Source organism: Nerophis ophidion, linkage group LG10 (genome assembly GCF_033978795.1).
Source record: "Nerophis ophidion isolate RoL-2023_Sa linkage group LG10, RoL_Noph_v1.0, whole genome shotgun sequence".
Classification (NCBI taxonomy): Eukaryota; Metazoa; Chordata; class Actinopteri; order Syngnathiformes; family Syngnathidae; genus Nerophis; species Nerophis ophidion.
This window is the reverse complement of record NC_084620.1, coordinates 34,102,618-34,125,721: the sequence shown is the minus strand read 5'-3', so window position 1 is coordinate 34,125,721 and position 23,104 is coordinate 34,102,618. Positions and strand designations below refer to the sequence as shown.

Sequence of the window (23,104 nt, the reverse complement as noted above, 5' to 3'; positions counted from 1 at the left end):
ATAGGGACCCAAACAAGTGTTGCATTGAATATTGAACAAGCCAGGCTTATATAACTATAGTGATTTGCATAATCGAGTTTAAAATAATAATAATAATAATAATTAAATATCAATGGCATATCAAATAAACATTGAATGTCTCTTCTATTTGCAGCATACTGAGGTTAATATCAAAATAAACTTTTTCCACAGGCTAATGATAAATTAGAAAATAAAATAACAACAATGAATGAATCAAACATTCAAGCCTTGAAGTAGCAAGAGAAAGTGCATGAATAAAACATTTATTATTGCTCAGTTTGCTACATTGATTTGCTATAACACTGAATATGGAACAAGCAACGCTTATATAACTTAATAGTGCAAAATCAACTTTCAAAAAACACACGAAAAAACATCAATTGTTTATTAAATACAATTTTAATAAAAAATGTAATGCCTCTTTTCTATTTGCAGCCTTCCAAGGTAAATACCAACAGTAAGTTTTTCCACAGGCTAATACATTTGAAAATAAAATAATGAGGTGGGCGGGGTTAGTGGTAGCGGGGTTTGGTGGTAGCGGGGGTGTATATTGTAGCGTCCCGGAAGAGTTAGTGTTTCAAGGGGTTCTGGGTATTTGTTCCGTTGTGTTACGGTGCGGATGTTCTCCCGAAATGGGTCTGTCATTCTTGTTTGGTGTGGGTTCACAGTGTGGCGCATATTTGTGACAGTATTAAAGTTGTTTATACGACCACTTTAGTGTGACCTGTTGACCAAGTATGCATGGCATTCATTCTTGTGTGTTTAAGCTGCTTATATTATGTGACTGGGCCGGCAAACTGTTAATATGGAGGAAAAGAGGACATGGCGACAGATTGTAGAAAACGCTAAAGGCAGTACCTTTAAGGCACGCCCCAAATATTTCTGTCCGGGTGGAAATCGGGAGAAATTCGGGAGAATGGTTGCCCCCGGGAGCTCTAATGTTAATTTGATATTGCCTCAAGGGCCAAATGAAATTACACGTTGGCCAAGTTTGACACCCATGATTTAAACATTTAGCTAGCTCAGTTCTGTTTTTTAGCCAATGGTGTTTTAAAGGTACTGCATGCATGCATGCATGCAACACAGGCAAGCATGCATGCATGCAACACAGGCAAGCATAACAATTCTATTTTGACTATGAAGGACCTTTGCTTTGAGGTTTTGGCAACTCTTCCTTTGGAGTGTAGCAAGCTGACTAATTGACCACCCACTTTGATGTGAGGACATAGTCAAGATTCATGTCCACCGTATAAGTGAGGCGCCAACTTTACTTTGTTTCAGCAAACTGTGCACACAATGCAAACAGATGCACAGTCTAATGCAGACCTGAGCTCCCATTAAGATTTTCAATCTGGCCCGGCGGACATTCCCAAATAATTGTTTTAGATCTTTAAGATGTAAAGTGTAGCTGCCATTATGATGTGCAGTGATGTTTTCAAATGACCGTAAGTCTTGAACTATACAAAGTATTTCAATGGCTAGAATCTGCGCTTTTGCGTGATATACTTGTTACAATGGTCATCTAATTAGTTACTATGGTCATCTAAGTCACAGCAGCTCAGAAGAGGCACCAAGCAGTGTGGGTAGGGAGCGTTTCCACATGGTTTTTCCAAATGTGGGGATTTTTTGAAAGTCTGTTGCTGCTTTATTTATTGACCACAATTTAGGAAAGAAGCACTGGCAAACACAAAACTGTTCCATTATGAAGGCGCTGCAATCAAATTCAACAAGAAATTGCAGATTTATTGAAGTGCTGCAAACGACCACAACATCAACTTTTCACAAATATACGCATTAGGGTATGACACATTTAACAATCAACACACATTTTATGAAAATGTTTCAACTTTGTGTCACTTTGATTGCCTCAACAGAACAGAAAAACATGTACAGTCGTGGTCAAAAGTTTACACACACTTGTGAAGGACATACTATCACGGCTGACTTGAGTTTCCAATCATTTCTACAACTCTTCAAAAATCATCAGGTTGGGTCTTGGGCGCAGTTGGGTGTTCCAATAGGACAATGACCCCAAACACACGTCAAAAGGGGTAAAGGAATGGCTAAATCAGGCTAGAATTAAGGTTTTGGAAGTCCTGACTCAAACGTGTGGACAATGCTGAAGAAACAAGTACATGTCAGAAAACCAACACATTTAGCTGAACTCCACTGATTTTGTCAAGATGAGTGGTCAACAATTCAACCAGAAGCTTGTGGATGGCTACCAAAAGAACCTTATTGCAGTGAAACTTGCCAAGGGACATGGAAACAAATATTAAAATTGCTGTATGTATACTTTTGACCCAATAGATTTGGTCACATTCTCAGTAGACTCATAATAAATTCATAAAAGAACTAAACTTCATGAATGATTTTTTTGTGACCAACAAGTATGTGCTCTATTCACTATAACACAAAAAAATAAGAGTTGTAGAAATGATTGGAAACTGAAGACAGCCATGACATTATGTTCTTTACAAGTGAATGCAAACTAAACATCAATCACTATCAAACAATTGTTCAAGTTATTATTATCAAAATACAAATGAGCGTTGGTAAAGAAGAAAAATGACAAATTGATGTGAAATCTTCTGCTGCTTTTTGCTGGGAAATTGTGGGGTGACTTGTAACCGAGTGTCTTCCTGTCTGGGGTCATGTGACTTTTATGACGGGATGCTAGCGATTATGCTGCTGTTCCCATCCAGATACAAATCTAGCTTCTCGTCTCACTCGGTCGCAGCCAAACCGTGACCGCTGTCTCCTGTAATGGACCGAACATGCTGTTGATGTTTAAAAATAAAACATTTTACCCCTTTTACAAAAAAATAAAAATAAAATAAAAAATAAAAAAGCAGGAAAATATAAAAGGCCAAAACCACAGAGAGAATCCCAGCTTTAAACCAGGACAATGTTACTGCCTTCACTTCATATTAGTGCCAGGGACTAAATGATGCCTAATAAAACCACATGACACAAAGAAATGCTTTCATACGCAATAACAAGCTGTTTTTACCTTAATTTTGTGTGCTTTGGTCAAGTGTCACCGCCGTTTTAAGCGCCATTAGCTGGTCTGAATAGTACAAAGTGAATATGAAGGACTATTTGGAAAGTCATTTTAATGCTAGACTATTGCTTATACTAAAACAGAGGTATAGCTTTGTTGGACTCATTCTATTTGTTATATAACCTGCCAATCAACATATGTGCTTAAAGATTATCATCATTTTTTTTTATTTCTAAAAAAAATAAAAAAGAGGTGCTAAAATGATATGCATTTGAAGCCTAATAAATATAGAATTTATATGAATGTAAAATAAAGTAAACAATAGGAAATAAGACATCCATCCATTTTCTACCGCTTATTCCCTTAGGGGTCATCGTTTATTTATTGGTAAATTTTTTAAGTTAATGGCAATTTTTTTTCCATTTGTTTTTATGAACATTTTTATATGTTATATTATATTTATATGAATTCAAAATATATATTTATATGAATGCAAAATATATATTTGTGTATAAAAATGTTTAAATATATATATATATATATTATGTATATATATATATATATACATTATATACATATATACTGTACATATATATATATATATATATATATATATATATATATATATATATATATATATATATATATATATATATATACACACAGTACAGGCCAAAGGTTTGTAAACAGTTTGTAATTCCATGTGTTTTCTTTATGTTCATGACTATTTACATTGTAAATTGTCACTGAAGGCCTCACAACTATGAATGAACACATGTGGATTTATGTACTTAACAAAAAAAGGTAAAATAACTGAAAACATGTTTTATGTTTGTAGTTTCTTCAAAATAGCCAACCTTTGCTCTGAATACTGATTTGCACACTCTTGGCATTCTCTCGATGAGCTTCAAGCACACCAGTGAAGTGAAAACCATTTCAGGTGACTACCTCTTAAAGCCCATCGAGAGAATGCCAAGAGTGTGCAAAAAAGTAATCAGAGCAAAGGGTGGCTATTTTGAAGAAACGAGACTATAACATTCATGAAAATAAAGAAAATGCATTGAATGAGAAGGTGTGTCCAAACTTATGGCCTGTACTATATATACTCAAGGTTTCTGTGGTTTATCCATTATACAGTGCTCAACACCAGGGTAGAGCAGTATATGTTAGGTCAGGAAAAAATACTGAGGTTATTTCATATCGACAAGCCTGTTTCGCAGGTTTCTCTGCTCTTCAGGGGATTTTGTAAATGAGTGTCTTTTTATTTTGTTTTGTGACCCTTTTATATTTTGTACTAAATATATTAAATTTCTACATTCTCATTTATTTCAAGACATTGTGTGAATGTGAGTGTGAATGTTGTCTGTGTTGGCCCTGCAATAAGATGGTGACTTGTCCAGGGTGTACTCCGCCTTCATGCAGCTGGAACAGGCTCCAAACCCCCGAGTGACCCCGAGAAGGACAAGCAGTAGACAATAGATTAACATTTTTACATATTTTAAGATATTTGTATTATTTCATATTATTTTATAAGGCATCCGCCAATTATAAAAACAATTTAATTAACTAATAAGTCAAAGTTAAAGTACACCGATAGTCTCACACACACACTAGGTGTGGTGAAATTGCATTCTGCATTTGACCCATCCCTATGTTCACACCCTGGGAGGTGAGGGGAGCAGTGAGCAGCAGCGGTTGCCGCACTCGGGAATCATTTTGGTGATTTAACCCCCAATTCCAACCCTTGATGCTGAGTGCCAAGCAGGGAGGTAATGGGTCCCATTTTCATAGTCTGTGGTATAACTCGGCTGGGGGGTTTGAACACACGATCTTCCAGTCTGTTTATGTTCTTTATATTTTTTTGCTCTATGCTTTTTAACCTCTAAAGCACTTTGGTCCAATTTAATTTTTTTTTGTAAATGTGCTATATAAACAAGGCTGCCTTGCCTTGCCTTTCCTGGCTCCATGGCGGACATATTGTAGCGTCCCGGAAGAGGTAGTGCTGGAAGGGGGGCAGGGTGTTTTTTCTGTTGTGTTTATGTTGTGTTATGGTGCGGATGTTCTCCCAAAATGTGTTTGTCATTCTTGTTTGGTGTAGGTTCATATTGTGTCGCATATTTGTAACAGTGTTAAAGTTGTTTATACGGCCACCCTCAGTGTGACCTGTATGGCTGTTGACCAAGTATGCCTTGCATTCACTTGCGTGTGTGTGTGTGAAAAGCCGTGGATATTATGTAATAATAAACCTTAAAGGTAATGCCTTTAATGGCCTACTGAAATCCACTACTACCCACCACGCAGTCTGATAGTTTATATATCAATGATGAAATATTAACATTGCAACACATGCCAATACGACCTTTTTAGTTTACTAAATTGCAGTTTTAAATTTCCCGGGAGTTTCGTCTTGAAAACGCCGTGTAATGATGATGTGTACGCAAGACGTCACAGGAATTTAGGAAGAATGAGCGCTGCGCACACACACAGCTAAAAGTCGTCTGCTTTAACGGCATAATTACACAGTATTTTGGAGATCTTTGTTGCTGAATCTTTTGCAATTTGTTCAATTAATATTGGAAAAGTCAAAGTAGCAAGATGGAGTTGGGAAGCTTTAACCTTTAGCCACTCAAACACAAGGTGATTCCTTGTTTAAAATTCACGGAGTTGAAACTTTACTATGGATCACAGCGGACATGGATCTCGACCACTTGTCAAACAGCAGGTTTCGGTGAGAAAATTGTGGTTAAAAAGTCAGCTCTTACCGGATATCAGCTGAGCTTGTGCCGTCCATACAGTTGCCGTCGACTTCCCCGAGACACTGCGCGTCAACATCCGGCCGTGGACGCACACTTCCGACTATCAGGTACTGTTAAACTTACTAAAACACCAGCAACACAATAGAAAGATAAGGGATTTCCCAGAATTATCCCAGTAAATGTCTCTAAAAACATATGAATCCAACTCATTGCAACGCGATTGCAATTGCGTTTTTTTTTTCTTTCTAGTCCGTCTCTATCAGAAACCTCAAACACAAATCTTTCATCCTCTCTCAAATTAATGGGGAAATTGTCGTTTTCTCGGTCCGAATAGCACTTTTTGTTGGAGGCTCCCATTATAAACTAAATATGTGAGGAGCCCCCACACGTGTGACGTCATCGTCTGTGACTTCCGGTAGAGGCAGGGCTTTTCTCCAGTTGCGAACTTTATCGTGGATGTTCTCTACTAAATCCTTTCAGAAAAAATATGGCAATATCGCGAAATGATCAAGTATGACACTTAGAATGGACCTGCTATCCCCGTTTAAATAAGAACATCTCATTTCAGTAGGCCTTTAAGGTTTATTGGCACTCTGTACTTCTCCCTACGTCCGTGTACCACTCCGTACAGCGGCGTTTTAAAAAGTAATCAATTCTACTTTTTGAAACCAATACCGGTAATTCCTGATATTACACTTTAAAGCATTTATCGGCCGATAATTTCGGCAGTCCGATATTATCAGAGATCTCTATTAATAATTGAAAAAAACAAAACAATATAAATCTGCTAGGGCTGAACAGTTTTAGATAAAATACACCACCGACTTTAATTAAACAATGATTTATTTTTACACTTATATCATTGCTCACAATACTTAAATGTGCCCTAAAACGGCTTGTGGTGTTTATTGAGGTTATTAACTGCAATCATTTGACTTTTTTTTTTCTGTATTGTCATCCATCTATTGAATGGATTATGTGCATAAAATACAGAAAATATGTTCTTTATTTTCCCACAAATGGATACAAGTGTGCCAGTGTTGCTGTAGTTGCTAGGGACATGAGCAAAATCCTCCTTGTGGTTTTGGCCCGTCCAAAAACACACAAAAAAACAATGTGAGCAATCTGGACCCGGTTGGACCTGCTTTGTAGTCCTTGTCATCACAGTGACCCGGTGAGCGTGTCCAGGTCCAGTGAGCCCATCCATCACACCAGCGCCTGCCTCCTTATTTGGAGGAAGCCAGCCAGCAAAGCGGCCTGCCATCAGTTTGGGAGTCCACATGGATCCAATCAGCTTGCCGTGGAGCGCTGGCATCCCTGACGACGACTTCTAGCGCTTTTTTAAAGGCTTGCCTGTATGCTCCTTGCAGCTACATAACATTAATACGGTTGTGTGTACGCAGGAAAGTAACAAAACGGTCCTCAGGGCGGCGGGTGTTGACAGCAAATAAGCACCTGGAGAAGGTGAGGGCCTGCAGGCCAGGAGTTCTCTCGCATTTTGATCCAACGGAACACCTCAGACCTCTCGCAAGCTACATTAGAAATAATAAATCCTGACAGCAGCAGGAGATAAACTGCACATCAAAACCAGCCGATTTATGTGTCATGACGTGTCGACGCCGTGGTAAGGGAAATAACATATTCGAGCTGAAGGTAATTACTTCCTGATGCTGAAGGTGACCTTCACTGTCACATTTGCAATCATAAAGAGCACCTGGTTAGGGTTATGAGATGATGGAGACGTGACTTAAGGCAGGAGAGGACACGTGAAGCAGCTCGCGGTCGGAAAAGTGGAGCGAGGAAGCGACTCACCTGATTTACTCCCTACACTTAATCAGGATGACACTGAGGGCACTGTCAATAGTCTGAACAGGCAGCGGGATATGGCGACAGCTCATCAATCCCAAAATAAACTACACTATACATTCTTAGATAGGTATGGCTCGTGCATATGGAAATTCAGCTGCACGTGCGAAGACCAGAAAGCGGGCTCACATTACACCAGTTTTTAAATATCTGCATTGGCTCCCTGTGTGTTTCAGGATCAATTTTAAGGTTCTTCTTATGGTTTATAAATTTATTTTTAATGGTATGGGGCCTTTTTATCTTTCAGATTTGCTTTTACCCTATGAACCTTCCCAGGCCCTGAGATCCTCCAGCACTCATCTCCTAATTATTCCAAAAGTCAGGACACAAAATCACGGGATGGCATCTTTCCACCATTATGGCCCCCATTTATGGAACAGATGGCCGGAGGACCACAGGGTTGCGGAGAACGTTCATGTTTTTAAGAGCAGGCTTAGGACCCATCTTTTTGATTTGGCTTTTACCTAATATTAATTATTTTATTGAAGTCTTTTGTATTTCACTTTTTATCCTATTAGTCATGCAATATTTTATATAGTTCCACTTATTATTATTTACTATCCATCCATCCATTTTCCACCGCCTATTCCCTTTCGGGCTCACGGGGGGCGCTGGCGCCTATCTCAGCTACAATCGGGCGGAAGGCGGGGTACACCCTGGACAAGTCTCCACCTCATCGCAGGGCCAACACAGATAGACAGACAACATTCACACTCACAATCTAAGGCCAATTTAGTGTTGCCAATCAACCTATCCCCAGGTGCATGTCTTTGGAGGTATGTATATATTTTTTTATGTTTATTTTTGTGATGACTCTTCTTCGGCATTGTAATGCCGGTGTGGTTTTCCCGTGGATGCGTCGAAGCAGAACACAGCATAGGTAAGATAAAGGGTATTTAATAACAAAAGTCTATGAACAAAAATACTGGTGTAAAGAGAAAAAGTAAACAAAAGACGCTAGCGTGAAAGCTAGGATAAAACAAGGAAAACTAGAACTTGGTACGAGGACACAAAAGAGTAAACAAAACATTTAGCATGAAAGCTAGACAATAAAGTGGCTTGGCGTGAGAGCTAGCGAGAAAATACATACGAATGATGAGAGTCGTCACTGATGCGCGTGGGCAAATTAGGATCCGAGAATGAGTAAACAGAAAAGGTGAGCTTAAATAGGAGGGTGAAAATTAGTAGCAGGTGTGCGGGGCGAGACTAACAGGTGGACTGATGTGTAACCATAGTGATGGACAAAAACAGGAAATAAACGGGTCAGACTGAGAATGAAAAAACAAACACGTGAAGATCTGAGCAGCAGATCGCAACAGTATTCCCCCCCAACAAAAGACAGATACCAGATGTCTTAAAAAACAAACAAAACTTGAACCCCCTCCCCAAAACCAGAAAGTTCACAAACGAAGGGAGGGCGGAGGGAGTCCACGGTGGAGGGTCGCCAGATCGCATGTCCCCGAATCCACCGAGGACACATCATGTGGCGGCGGCGGGTGGAACGCTGCTGCCGAAAAAGTTTTGGCGGGCGACCTCGAAAAGGCCACATTAGTGGCCGCCTCGCAGGATGAGGTGCCCGGCGAGGCGGACGACCCGGGCACGGCCACATCCGTGGCCGACATGGAGGAGGGAGTATCTGGCGAGGAGGATGACCTCGCAGAGGCCACGCCCGTGGTCGACGTGGTGGACGACGCCTCAGCACCGAAATCCCAGCAGGCTTGGAAGCAGCAGACGAGGGTGCGGGGACTGCAGCCAAAGCAGGCCCGAGTGCAGCTGGCGAGGATGATGCGGGTGCTGCAGCCGAAGAAGTCGTCGGAGGCGGCCTGGGAGCCGCAGGAGTCGTCGGAGGCGGCCTGGGAGCCGCAGGAGTCGTCGGAGGCGGCCTGGGAGCCGCAGGAGTCGTCGGAGGCGGCCTGGGAGCCGCAGGAGTCGTCGGAGGCGGCCTGGGAGCCGCAGGAGTCGTCGGAGGCGGCCTGGGAGCCGCAGGAGTCGTCGGAGGTGCTGGTGTGGGCTCCAGCCCCGTCGTCGACGCTGGTGTGGGCTCCAGCCCCGTCGTCGACGCTGGTGTGGGCTCCAGCCCCGTCGTCGACGCTGGTGTGGGCTCCAGCCCCGTCGTCGACGCTGGTGTGGGCTCCAGCCCCGTCGTCGACGCTGGTGTGGGCTCCAGCCCCGTCGTCGACGCTGGTGTGGGCTCCAGCTTAGGAACTGGTGCTAGAGTGGGCTCCAGCCTTGGAGTTTGTGCTGGCGTGAGAACCAGTTTAGAGTCTGAACCTGGCGTGAGAACAAGGCTAGAAACATTTTCTGGTGTGAAAACCAGGCGAGAGTCAAGTGCTGGCGTGAGAACCAGACTGGGAGCAGGTGTCGGCTTCAGCCGAGGAGCAGGTGTCGGCTTCAGCCGAGGAGCCGGTGTCGGCTTCAGCCGAGGAGCCGGTGTCGGCTTCAGCCGAGGAGCAGGAGTCGGCTTCAGCCGAGGAGCAGGAGTCGGCTTCAGCCGAGGAGCAGGAGTCGGCTTCAGCCGAGGAGCAGGAGTCGGCTTCAGCCGAGGAGCAGGAGTCGGCTTCAGCCGAGGAGCAGGAGTCGGCTTCAGCCGAGGAGCAGGCACAGGGGTCTGCCGAGGAGAACTAGGGGACTGGCTGTGAGCAGGACTAGGACTATGATGAGTGCGAGAAAGACTAGGACTACAACTAGAATCAGAACGGAAACTCGGACCAGGACTTGGACTACGACTCAGTCTACAAGTCGGTCTACGAGTAGGACTAGAGCATGGGCTACGAAGAAGGCTGGGACTCGAACTCTGAGAGAGACTGTGACTAAAACTAGAACTAGGGCACGGACGGAACACAGGTGGAGGAGGTCTAAGAGGGCGTGACTTGACCGGGGAGAACACCGGTGGAGGAGGTCTAGGAGGCCGTAGTGGCTTAACAGGTTTAACAGGGGTGAACACCGGTGGTGGAGGTCTAGGAGGCTTAGTAGTAATACTGGCCCTCCCCTCGAGACCCGGATTCCAGACGGGGTCCCGTTGGATAGAGGCTGACCGTAAGGGCGGGCGGTGGGAGGTTTGGAGGAGGGCAGACTCCACCCCATTAGTCTGTATGAGGAGAGGATTGTTCTGAGCAGCAAGAAATTTCTCCTCCAGCTCCAGTTCAATCAAAACTCTCCTGTACCACTCGTCCATCCAGGCAGGACTATATTTTTCTAGGTCAGTTTCAAAATCAGGTGACGTAGGGGTAGGACGTGAAATAGGCTGAGATGTGGGCGGGGCCAAAGTAATGGGAGGCTGATCTTGACAATTAACAATATCCTGAGGGTGACTAGAATCAATATAAATGTCCTGATACTGTGTGAAAGTATTATTACTGTCCAAGTTTTTGGAAAATGGCTGAGATATATCGTCCACAATAAAAAAATCTTCTGAAAAAATGTCATCAACAGAGGCCGGTGTTGCGTCACCGGTGGGCGTTCCCCAAATGACGTCATTGCTTGTGTCAGAAAAAGTGTCATGGCAGCTTAAGGAATGATTTGAAAAAAAACAAGCAGGATTACCGGTAATGACGGGTGAATCCTGGACGGGGTGAAACTTGCTGTGTCCATGGGGAGGAATAAGTGGTGCTGGAACATTACTGCCGCGCGGGGGACCTCTCCACTGGACCCCCCGCTTCTTCGGGGCAGCGCGAACGGCTTCGGAGGAGACTTCAGGCCCACAGTCGAGTCTTTCCTGCTCCCAAGCCACGAGCTCCAACCACAACCCTAAGTCGAAGGGTTCCTCCCGTGGTTTCGACGCGGAAAAACAACTTGATGCTCGGATCCTACTGTGATGACTCTTCTTCGGCATTGTAATGCCGGTGTGGTTTTCCCGTGGATGCGTCGAAGCAGAACACAGCATAGGTAAGATAAAGGGTATTTAATAACAAAAGTCTATGAACAAAAATACTGGTGTAAAGAGAAAAAGTAAACAAAAGACGCTAGCGTGAAAGCTAGGATAAAACAAGGAAAACTAGAACTTGGTACGAGGACACAAAAGAGTAAACAAAACATTTAGCATGAAAGCTAGACAATAAAGTGGCTTGGCGTGAGAGCTAGCGAGAAAATACATACGAATGATGAGAGTCGTCACTGATGCGCGTGGGCAAATTAGGATCCGAGAATGAGTAAACAGAAAAGGTGAGCTTAAATAGGAGGGTGAAAATTAGTAGCAGGTGTGCGGGGCGAGACTAACAGGTGGACTGATGTGTAACCATAGTGATGGACAAAAACAGGAAATAAACGGGTCAGACTGAGAATGAAAAAACAAACACGTGAAGATCTGAGCAGCAGATCGCAACAATTTTATTATTTTTTTATTTTTATTTTACAGTTATCGTCTTACTTGTATTTTATTATTTATTTCTACACATGGTTCTTACTATTTTACAAGTTGTATTATTTTTATTTTCCATTGTTCCTCAGATGAGCCATCTGCCTCAGGGGTTATCGGTCGTGCTTGTGGGGTCACTTTTGTGTCAGCAACCTGGTTGACATGGTCTGATGACCTCCTGGTGCAGATGGCTCCTGTGATAGTGTTTACTCACATGTCTCCTCTGTACTCAGTCATGCAATCATTTGTCCATATTGTTGCATACGTGTATATGTTGTGTGTGTGTGTGTGTGTGTGTGTGTGTGTGTGTGTGTGTGTTTGTGTGTTTGTGTTTGGTATCTGTATCCGTGTGTACGTATGTGATAATAGGGATATGGGTCATTGGGGTATTGTTTTTAACTTTGTTAAGTATTTTGTGTGGCATTTTCTTTTATTTTAAAAGCGCTTTATAAATAAAGTTTGATTAATTGCCTTCCGCCCGATTGTAGCTGAGATAGGCGCCAGCGCCCCCCGCGACCCCGAAAGGGAATAAGCGGTAGAAAATGGATGGATGGATAATTGATTGATTTATATTCTCATTCATCCGGGTCATTGAATTATCAAGACATGATGAGACTATGTCTACACTAAGCCGGATAACCACTTAAAAAGATAATTAATTACCTTAAGCTACATTTCAGCCACACTAAACCACCGTTTAAGGTTCCACTCCTCGGTTAATTTAAGTAAGTGCGCCGTGAGTTTCTTGAATCGGCGGATCTTAGCTTTGTATGGACTCAGTGATCGTTTACAAACTGTGTTCGGAAAGTAAGTGACGCCAGAAAAACCGCATCCCACACAGGAAGTGACGTCAGAAAGAATGTGCTACAGCCATCTTCATAACAAAGCGGTTACATAGCTCCGAGCTAACGACTGGATAATATGGAGGCGAGTCATCCAGACATGCCGGTGTTTCTCGTTCTTCTACATGTACAGACGCTTGTGGAAATCAGACATGAATACCTTAAGAGAAAGCGATTGCAGCTATTTGGGATACAACAATTCTCAGACGGCAAGAAAACTTTGGAATGTCGAAGTCAGCTGTGATTCTACTTATTTGTCGAAGGAGAGACAACAAGAATGCGGGCTCCCGTGGATGTGATAAAAAAGGTACCGTGGGCTTGTATTACCTGGCCGTCAAGGGAACACTTTGGAAAACTGTGGATCCTTTTGGACTGGCAAAGCAGACTGTATCAGTTATTGTCCGCCATGTATGAAACAGAGTCAACGTCTAGGTCCAGAGTATATGAAGTCACGAAAAACGAATGGACAATGAAGGTGAAGGCAACAGAGTGAGGAGTGTCCTGACCAGATACAGTATCTAGATCCCTAGATTGATTGATGTAAAATGTCCTTTGTCACATTGTGTACTTTCGTGTCCGATAAAGATATGATCAATTTATGATGGCTCAAGTGTGATTCACTACAATAGGGCCCCACAGCACACCGGATTCCAGTTAATTGAAATACCACAACACTGGATATTGTTCAGATAAGCTCAATTTATTTTAAGAACTTGCACACGAAGCAACACTGGAAGTGACTATAACGTGCACATTTTCCCAGCCATTGTGCGTGTGTAGACAAGGATAAAGCTAGGTGGGATTTACCCTGGATAGAGGGTAAACGGGGCCTGAGATTGGTCAGATCTAGTCTGAGCGTTATGGTGCCAAAACCCGAACTATGCATCGTCTAAAGAGGAGGAGGGCGCATGCCCAAACAAGAATGGTTGTGCTTTATTATGGTGCAGAACAGCTGTTAAATGGCAAAGGACACCTCTGTCAACACAACAGCTGTCAGAGTGTAATCTCCCTTGTCAGCAATGCCGTATTGTTAAAAGACCTCTGCCAGTACGCCAGTAGTCGTTAGGATGGAATCACCCTCGTTAGCATTCCATTCAGTGTTATCAGTGGTCAAGGGAGAACCTGAAATCCAAAAGTGTTTGCTATGTCCTGATATTTGTTTGAGGCTAAATTATCGAATCTCTTAGGAGGGTGTCACAAACACATCCTCCGTTCTGGTTTGTTTTTCCAGCCTTGACACAGGTGGCTAGCAACCATCTTGCCTGTCCAGAATGTGTACATTTTTGTCCACAAAATAAATCTGTTTTTTCCTCAAAGTGTATCTTGACAGCTGAGTCTTGACCAGAAGAGTGCACCTGCTCAGTAGCTGTTTTGTTTGCCCAATATATAAATCAGTGCATTTGTCACTGCCCTTGTTAGCATACACAAAATTGTTTTTCTGGGAGTGGGGTGTCCGGTCTTTGGGGTGCACTAGCTGCTGTTGCCCGGTTTGAAGTGTACTAAGCCAGTGGTTCTCAAACTTCTTTCAACAAGTACCACCTCAGAAAACCATTGGCTCTCCAAGTGCCACCAAAATGACGAACACTTAAATACAGTCGAGTAGTAGGCCTACTCTACACAGTTTGAACCGGAATAGTGTGTTTGAAAATAAGCTGCCACAAGTGGCCAACAAGACTGATAAAGTTGAGGAATGCTCATCAAACACTTATTTGGAACATCCCACAGGTGAACAGGCTAATTGGGAACAGGTGGATGCCGTGATTGTGTACAAAAACACCATTCACAAACAAAGATTGGGCAAGGGTCATCCCTTTGTGAACAAATGTGTGAGCAAATTGTCGAACAGTTTAAGAACAACATTTCTCAACGAGCTATTGCAAGGAGTTTAGGCATTTCATCATCTACGGTCCGTAATATCATCAAAAGGTTTAGAAAATCTGGAGAAATCACTGCATGTATGCAGTGATTATATTGCGGTACTGCATCAAAAAGCGACATCAGTGTGTAAAGGATATGACCACTTGGGCTCAGGAACACTTCAGAAAACCACCGTCAGTAACTACAGTTCATCTGTAAGTGCAGGTTATAACTCTACTATGCAAAGAGAAATCCATTTATCAACACCCAGAAACGCTGAGAAATAAGTTTCTCAGTTCAAACATTAAAGGCCTACTGAAATGAGATTTTCTTATTCAAACGGGGATAGCAGGTCCATTCTATGTGTCATACTTGATCATTTCGCGATATTGCCATATTTTTGCTGCAAGGATTTAGTAGAGAAAATCGACGATAAAGTTCGCCACTTTTGGGACTTCCTGAAAAAGCCTCGCCTTTACCGGAAGTCGCAGACGATCACGTCACATGTTGATGGCTCCTCACATATTCACATTGTTTTTAATGGGAGCCTCCAACAAAAACAGTTATTCAGACCGAGAAAACGACAATTTCCCCATTAATTTGAGCGAGGATGAAAGATTCGTGTTTGAGGATATTGATAGCGACGGACAAGAAAAAAAAAAAAAAACGCGATAGCATTGGGACGGATTCCGATGTTTTTAAACACATTTACGAGGATAATTCTGGGAAATCCCTTATCTTTCTATTGTGTTGCTAGTGTTTTAGTGAGTTTAATATTACCTGATAGTCGGAGGTGTTTGTCCACGGGTGTCTTGACGCCAATGTCTCACGGGTGTCGACGGCAGCTTTATGGACGACACAAGCTCAGCTGATATCCGGTAAGTGGCGACTTTTTAACCACAATTTTCTCACCAAAACCTGCTGTTTGACATTCGGTTGGGATTCATGTCTGCTTGACCGCGCTCTGATCCATAGTGAAGTTTCAGCTCCGGGAATTTTAAACAAGGAATCACTGTGTGTTTGTGTGGCTAAAGGCTAAAGATTCCCAACTCCATCTTTCTACTGTGACTTCTCCAATATAAATTGAACAAATTGCAAAAGATTCAGCAACACAGATCTCCAAAATACTGTGTAATTATGCCGTTACAGCAGATGACATTTACCTGTGTGTGCGTAGCGCTCATACTTCCTAAAAACGTGTGACGTCCTGCGTACACGTCATCATTACACGACGTTTCCAAGATGAAACTCCCGGGAAATTTAAAATTGCAATTTAGTAAACTAAAAAAGCCGTATTGGCATGTGTTGCAATGTTAATATTTCATCATTGATATATAAACTATCAGACTGCGTGGTGGGTAGTAGTGGATTTCAGTAGGCCTTTAAACATCTTGTCTCTTAAAATCATTGTATTTTGTTTTTATTTAAGAATCACACAACATGCCAACTTCACTGGTTCAGCAAAACACTGTACTTTAATCAAGTGATTTTTTTGGCGTACGATTAGATAAAATCTGCGAATCACCAATTTGTACGAGAATATTGTGTTGGTTAAAAAACACAGAGTTTCTCAGAAAGACATGATATATGTATATATATATATATATATATATATATATATATATATATATATATATGGAATGACAGGTGACACGTCTGTCACCTTTCTTCTTCCCCAGACACGTTCTTGTTCCTTCTGGAACGAGATGCACTTTTTTACGAACGACCCGCTGGGGTAAACACAGGTTTTAAGGGGCTCCCTCCAGTTGTTTTTCTTCAGCCCGTGGGCTGGCTGGAACATTATCAGCCCTGTGTGGTAGGGTTCTGATAACATCCAGTTCATGCTGCAGTGGGTGGTGTGCATCAAAAAGAAGTATGTCAGTATGGAAGCAACACGTCAGTATGTGTGACTTTTCTCTAATCCCCAATATGGAGGCCCCTGTCACCTCCAATGTGGAATTCATAGTTAAAAAAAATACATTGTATTGGGTAGCCCAGTCTCCAAATTGACAGCCTTAGAATTATTTCCATTTAGAAAGAATAAAATATATGCATTAAAAGGATTAAATTAATTGTAATTCAATGTACTAGATATGTGTTAATCATTGTGGAAAAGTCACAAATACAAAGTAAAGACAAAAAGATACTTGTGGATTCAGCTGGCGCTGTATTTTACAAGATGCAGTGAAGTGTTCATTGGACAAGCGCCTCTATGAGCCAATCGGATGCAATGAGTTTACCTGTTAGACAAGCCTGTGTTACTTCCTGTCATTGTATGCGAGACAATAACCATTTCCTTCAATTATTATTTTTTTTTTTTGCAATCACTCGAATTGTGAGTGTTACACTCTTCAAGCTGGCGACGTGAAACGCCATTAAAATGTGTGCATATTGACTCAACGGTTAGGTTTTTTTTTGGTTCGGGAAAAGATCCTCCTTAACTTCTTCACCGGACCCGTGGAGAAATTCAAGACGTTGGGACATTCCCAGCAGGAGCTGGGTGAGGAATCAAACTGAGGGACTCCATGCTTTCCTTCCTTTTGGACAGACTGGGTCACATCTCAAATGAAGTGGACATAAAGTGAGAAGTTGGTCAATTTTGACAGTCAATTTAGACCTGGACTACACTTACACTGCAGGCTGAATTGACCCAAATCAGATTTTCTGGAGATGTGATTTTTTTTTGGACTCCAGTTTAAACGCGCATGGGCCCCAATGTGGCCCCAACGTCACTTGCAAGTGCAGCTCATTAAAAGTGAAAATTAAGGAAGTTGACCAGGAGGAAGTCCGACAAAACAAAATAAAAGTCGCAACACCTAAAGCAGTGGTTTTTAACCTGGTATCGATCGAACCCTAGGGGTTCGGTGAGTCGACCTCAGGGGTTCGGCGGAGGTCAAAACACACCCGACTCTTTGTGTGAATACAAACTTCTCCCTATCGGCGTATTACGGGTAAGGCAAAAGCTGACTGATTTGCAGGTGTGTAATTTGTTGTGAGTTTATGCACTGTCTTGGTTTTGTTGTTTGAACAAGGTGATGTTCATGCACGGTTCATTTTGTGCACCAGGAAAAAAAATTGGTAACACTTTAGTATGGAGAACATATTCACCATTAATTAGTTGCTTATTAACATGCAAATTAGTAACATTCTCTTAACTAGTCATTAAGTACTAATTAATGCCTTATTCGGTATGGCCTTATTATAACCCTAACCCTCTAACCCTGACCCTAACCCTAACCAAATAACTCTAAATTAAGTCTTTGTTACTTAGAATATGTTCCCCATACTAAAGTGTTACCAAAAACATATAAGTCTGTTTTGAATTTGAAAAAAAATATATATTTTTTTTTCACTAAAGAGGGGTTCGGTGAATGCTCGCATGAAACCGGTGGGGTTCGGTACCTCCAACAAGGTTAAGAACCACTGACCTAAGGAGTGTTTTTTTTATGTGAAATTGAATTAAAATAGTATAATGTATGGATTGATGTATATACACGATATTGCCAAAAGTATTTGGCCACATGCCTTGACTCACATAACTTGAAGTTCCATCCCATTCCTAACCCATAGGGTTCAATATGATGTTGGTCCACCTTTTGCAGGTACTACAGCTTCAACTTTCCTGGGAAGGCTGTCCACAAGGTTGCTGAGTGTGTTTTTAGGAATTTTCCACCGTTCTTCCAAAATCGCATTGGTAAGGTCCCACACTGATGTTGGTTGAGTAGACCTGGCTCTCAGTCTCCATTCTAATTCATCCCAAATGTGTTCTATCGGGTTCAGGTCAGGACTATGTGCAGGCCAGTCAAGTTCATCCACACCCAACTCTGTCATCCATGTCTTTATGGACCTTGCTTTGTGCACTGGTGCACAGTCATGTTGGAAGAGGAAGCAGCCAACATCATACCGAACCCTATGGGTTAGGAATGGGATGGCACTTCAAGTTCATATGTGAGTCAAGGCAGGTGTCCAAATACTTTTGGCAATGTAGTGTATGTAGTTTAATTTATTTGGGAGGTTTGTAATCTTTTAATGGCTGTTAAGTAGAGGGGATACGGACATCAGCGTGGATCTACATGAGCTTTATTTTTTAACTCAACTTAACTTGACAAGTGATGCACCGAAAATTTGGTCCTCTCAAAGGGACTTTGCTCAACGAAACAAGTTTCCCCAAAGATGATGAGAAAGTCAATTTCGGGTCGCATTGAGTTTAGACTGAAGTCACATTTGAAAATATCAGATTCAATTAGATTTAGACTACCTCCTGATGTGGCTTGAATCTGATGCCAAAAGATCAGATTTGAAGCATTTTGGAGTGTTTAGACTGGCAAAAAATCAACTCTCTGTCACTTGAAGGCAAAAAATAAAATCAGATTTGGTGTGCGCGGTTTGCGGTCTCATCCGCGGAGTCCGCGGATAAACCGCGGGTCGACAGATGACATGACGAAAAAATAGATTTTAATTAGATTCGGGCGGGTGGCGGTTGATCCATCCGGAAATATTTGATATACATGGTTCTGGGATCGGTATCCTTTGCCATTCAAAGAGCCATTTTAGATCCATGTCATAAAGCGAAGAAGACAATAGGAGTCGTTATTATTTTCTAGAATGACAGCCGGCAGTCACCCAGATAATAAGTATTAGGGCGTGCAATGAAACCATTGGCTTTGTCGCCTACTACAACATGTACGATCTGCTTGTCAGTCCAGTAACATGTTGTGTGTGGCTTCCGCAGCGACACGCACACGACTGCAAGGCATACTGGGTGACACAAAGTACACTAATGGTTGTGATATAAACAATTTTAACACTCTTAGTAATATGCGCCACGCTGTGAAGCCACACAATACAAGATTGACAAACACATTTCGGGGAGAAAATCCTCACAGTAACACAACATAAACACAACACAACAAATACCCATAATTCTTTGTATCTGTGACACTTCCTGACTATTTTATACACCCCGCTAGCAGCAAACCCCGCCACCCACCTACCCCCACCCCGTGCGTTGGTAAGGTGGGCGGGGTTGGGGGCGCGGGGGTGTAAAATATATTCAGGAATTGTCACGGATACAAAGGATTCTGGGTATTTGTTGTGTTGCGTTTATGTTGTGTTACTGTGAGGATGTTCTCCCGAAATGTGTTTGTCAATCTTGTTTGGTGTGGCTTCACAGCGTGGCACATATTAGTAAGTGTTAAAGTTGTTTATATCACAACCATCAGTGTAATCTGTATCACCCAGTATGCCTTTCAATCTCGTACGTGTGATTGCGGACGATGCACACAACATGTTGTCGGATTAACAATCGGTTTGTACTTGTTGTTGAAGGTGTCAAAGGCAATGGCTTTACAGCACGCCCATATTCTTGTCATCAGGATGAACGCTATTGGATTGTCGCGAGAACGTTAGCGGCTCCAATTGTCTTTATTACTCTGTGAAACGGGTTTAAATAGCTCTGGGAGTGGTAAAGGCGGCCGACCTCTGAAGTATTTCAGCGGGCAGTTGGCGGGTGTGTACGATTCTGATAAAATGTTGGTTCGGGTGGACGGCGGGTAGATGGCGGGTAGATGACGACTTTGGTGATGCGGTTGCAGGTGATATAATTGCCTATCCGCGTATCTCTAGTGTGCAGTGTAAACGGGGCCCCGGAGATGGCGATAAAGACACGCAAAAGATGCTGGTTTGCGCCCACCTTTTTTTTTAACCGTCGCAAGGATTATGAGTCATTCTTCATTTAAACCAGAATATATCATCATCCCATCAATCGCCATCCCAGTGAGAGCAGAGATTGCACAGTAAGTGATGTTTTAAGATTTTTGTTGTCTCTCATGATGTCTGCATGAGTCAGTGTTGTAGCTGAAGAAAAAAGTGAATGATTTTGGTGTGTCTATGAAATGAATGCTTAAAATGAGCAACAACTGTAAATATTAGATGTTATAATGAATGTGCCTGTTACTACATTCATACAGCTGTGGTCAAAAGTTTACATACACTTGTGAAGAACATAATCTCATGGCTGTCTTCAGTTTCCAATCATTTCTACAACTCTTTTTTTTTTGTGATCGAGTGATTGGAGCAGTTTGGTTTGGTTTGGTTTGGTAGTTTTATGAATTATTATGGGTCCATTGGAAATGTGATCAAATCTGCCGGGTCAAAAGTATACATACAGCAATGTTAATATTTGGTTACATGTCCCTTGGCAAGTTTCACCGCAATAAGGCGCTTTTGGTAGACATCCACAAGGTTCCAGCAAGTTTCTAGTTAAGTTTCTGACCACTCTTCTTGACAAAATTGGTGCAGTTCAGCTAAACTTGTTGGTTTTCTGACAAGGACTTGTTTCTTCAGCGTTGTCTACTGTACATGTTTTCAACGGGGTTTAAGTCAGGACTTTGGGAAGGCAATTCTAAAACCTTATTTCTAGCCTGATTTAGCTATTCCTTTACCATTTTTGACGGGTTTGGAGTCATTGTCCGGTTGGAACACCCAATTGCGCCCAAGACCCAAACTCCTGGCTGATGATTTTAGCTTGTCCTGAAGAATTTGGAAGTAATCCTCCTTTTTCATTGTCCCATTTACTCTCTGTAAACCACCAGTTCCATTGGCAGCAAAACAGGCCCCGAGCATTATAGTACAACCACCATGCTTGACGGTAGGCCTGGTGTTACTGGGATTAAAGGCCTCTCCTTTTCTCCTCCAAACATATTGCTAGGTATCGTGGCAAAACAGCTACATTTTTGTTTCATCTGACCACAGAACTTTCCTCCAGAAGGTATGTAAACTTTTGACCACGACTGTATATACTTACAGAGTGTTTCTAAAACCTTCATGGAGGCTTTTGGAGGTTTTTTAAAGCAGAGAATAGAGCGACCCATAAGCTCTATTGTAAGCAGACTTTTGCTCACATTTATTTACTGGTTAGAATGCATTAAAAAAGAAAAAGGAAAACATGTGTTCTTGTCTTACGTGGACCCCGACTTAAACAAGTTGAAAAACTTATTCGGGTGTTACCATTTAGTGGTCAATTGTACGGAATATGTACTGAACTGTGCAATCTACTAATAAAAGTTTCAATCAATCAATTACATAAGGATTGTGAAGGATAGGAAAAACTCCCCAAAAATTGCAGCTCCCCTTTTAAAACAGGGTTCCAACAAACAGCATATTCTGTTCTGGGTTCGGTGTGGATCTATCCTGCAATATTCGTTGCCTCACGGTCTTTACTGCGCTCTGGGTGGGAATATAATTTAACGAGGGAGGTGACGTCGAATGAAACCATAGCTCCATTGTTGTCCAGTTTTAGGTCTTTGGCATGAACTACAAAGTCCATGGAGTTCTTCACTTGATGGTGCTAAGATGTGGGCCGCATACTGAGCAGAGTTAATTCTGATGCCAATAAGTCTGTCAGGAACCCCATCTTTTTGTATTTTTCAAAGACCATAAATATGACTAGGGTGTCCTTAAAATGGCAAAGATCCTTTATATGACAGGATCATGCTGCGTTTCTTCAGAAAATACCATAAAAAATGCTTCATATGTTTATATGTGCATCATATTTATGACATGGGGTGCACTGCTGTTTTTAGGTAAAAGGCACCCATGGTTCGAACTGCACTGGTGGTCTCAGTAGTCCTGCCTTACTGCATACATTCATCTATACTCGTCAATAGACTGTGCATGACTTTTACAACTTCCCAAAATGTTTCACATCCATTCTAAGATCTGACTTTTGCACACAATGGTGGCGCCTGTTTCCAATCTTCCTGCAGCTACCGGCTATCTCCCATGGAGCCTGTTCAGTTTCATTCACCTTCTCCTCTACCTCTTGGCAAGCGGCGTCTGTGAACGTATTTCCCAGTGTCAAACTATTCCTTTACCAAAAAAAAAAAAGACTGCAATTTTGCAGCCTTGAGATGATTTTATTAACAAAAAAAAACATCCCATCTGGATGCAGCAAAGTGTGGAAGTGACGGTTGGTGCATCAACTTTGCATATAAAAGGCTGCTGCGGGCATCGTTAGTGGGGGAAACTGCTCTATCTTGGACGACTACAAGCTTAGTCAGTTGGGGGGGGTTGGGGGGGAGAAGAAACAAAGGCAATTTATACACCTCCATCTGTTACGAGTGCACAGGAGGATTTTTTTTTTTTAACTACTGGAGGACACGCATGCGAGCAATCAGAGCAAAATGGGCACAGGCCGACGACCACAAGCGGCTGGTGCTGGTCGGAGGGACGTGGAGGTTAGGCAGGGATAAGCGAACCGCACTGGAAAAGACACTTGGAAGGAAGGACATCTGATTCCCATATCCACAGGGTGTCACAATTAGCCGCTATGAAATGACTACGCTGCAATGTGAACGTTGGAAACTTCTAATGAGATTTGTCGTCTTTTATATGCAAACAGTGA

The 23,104-nt window shown here is 42.3% G+C and overlaps 1 protein-coding gene across 1 annotated transcript in view; it reads right to left on the bottom strand.

The window, feature by feature from the left end:
• The window catches only part of LOC133560717 (collagen alpha-1(XXV) chain), a 337,729-nt gene that overhangs the window by 153,363 nt on the left and 161,262 nt on the right, over window positions 1–23,104 (bottom strand). Inside the window, exon 5 of the mRNA XM_061913555.1 lies at window positions 6,907–6,922. Coding sequence (XP_061769539.1) covers window positions 6,907–6,922 — 16 coding nt within the window. The remainder of the gene's footprint in view (window positions 1–6,906; window positions 6,923–23,104) is intronic.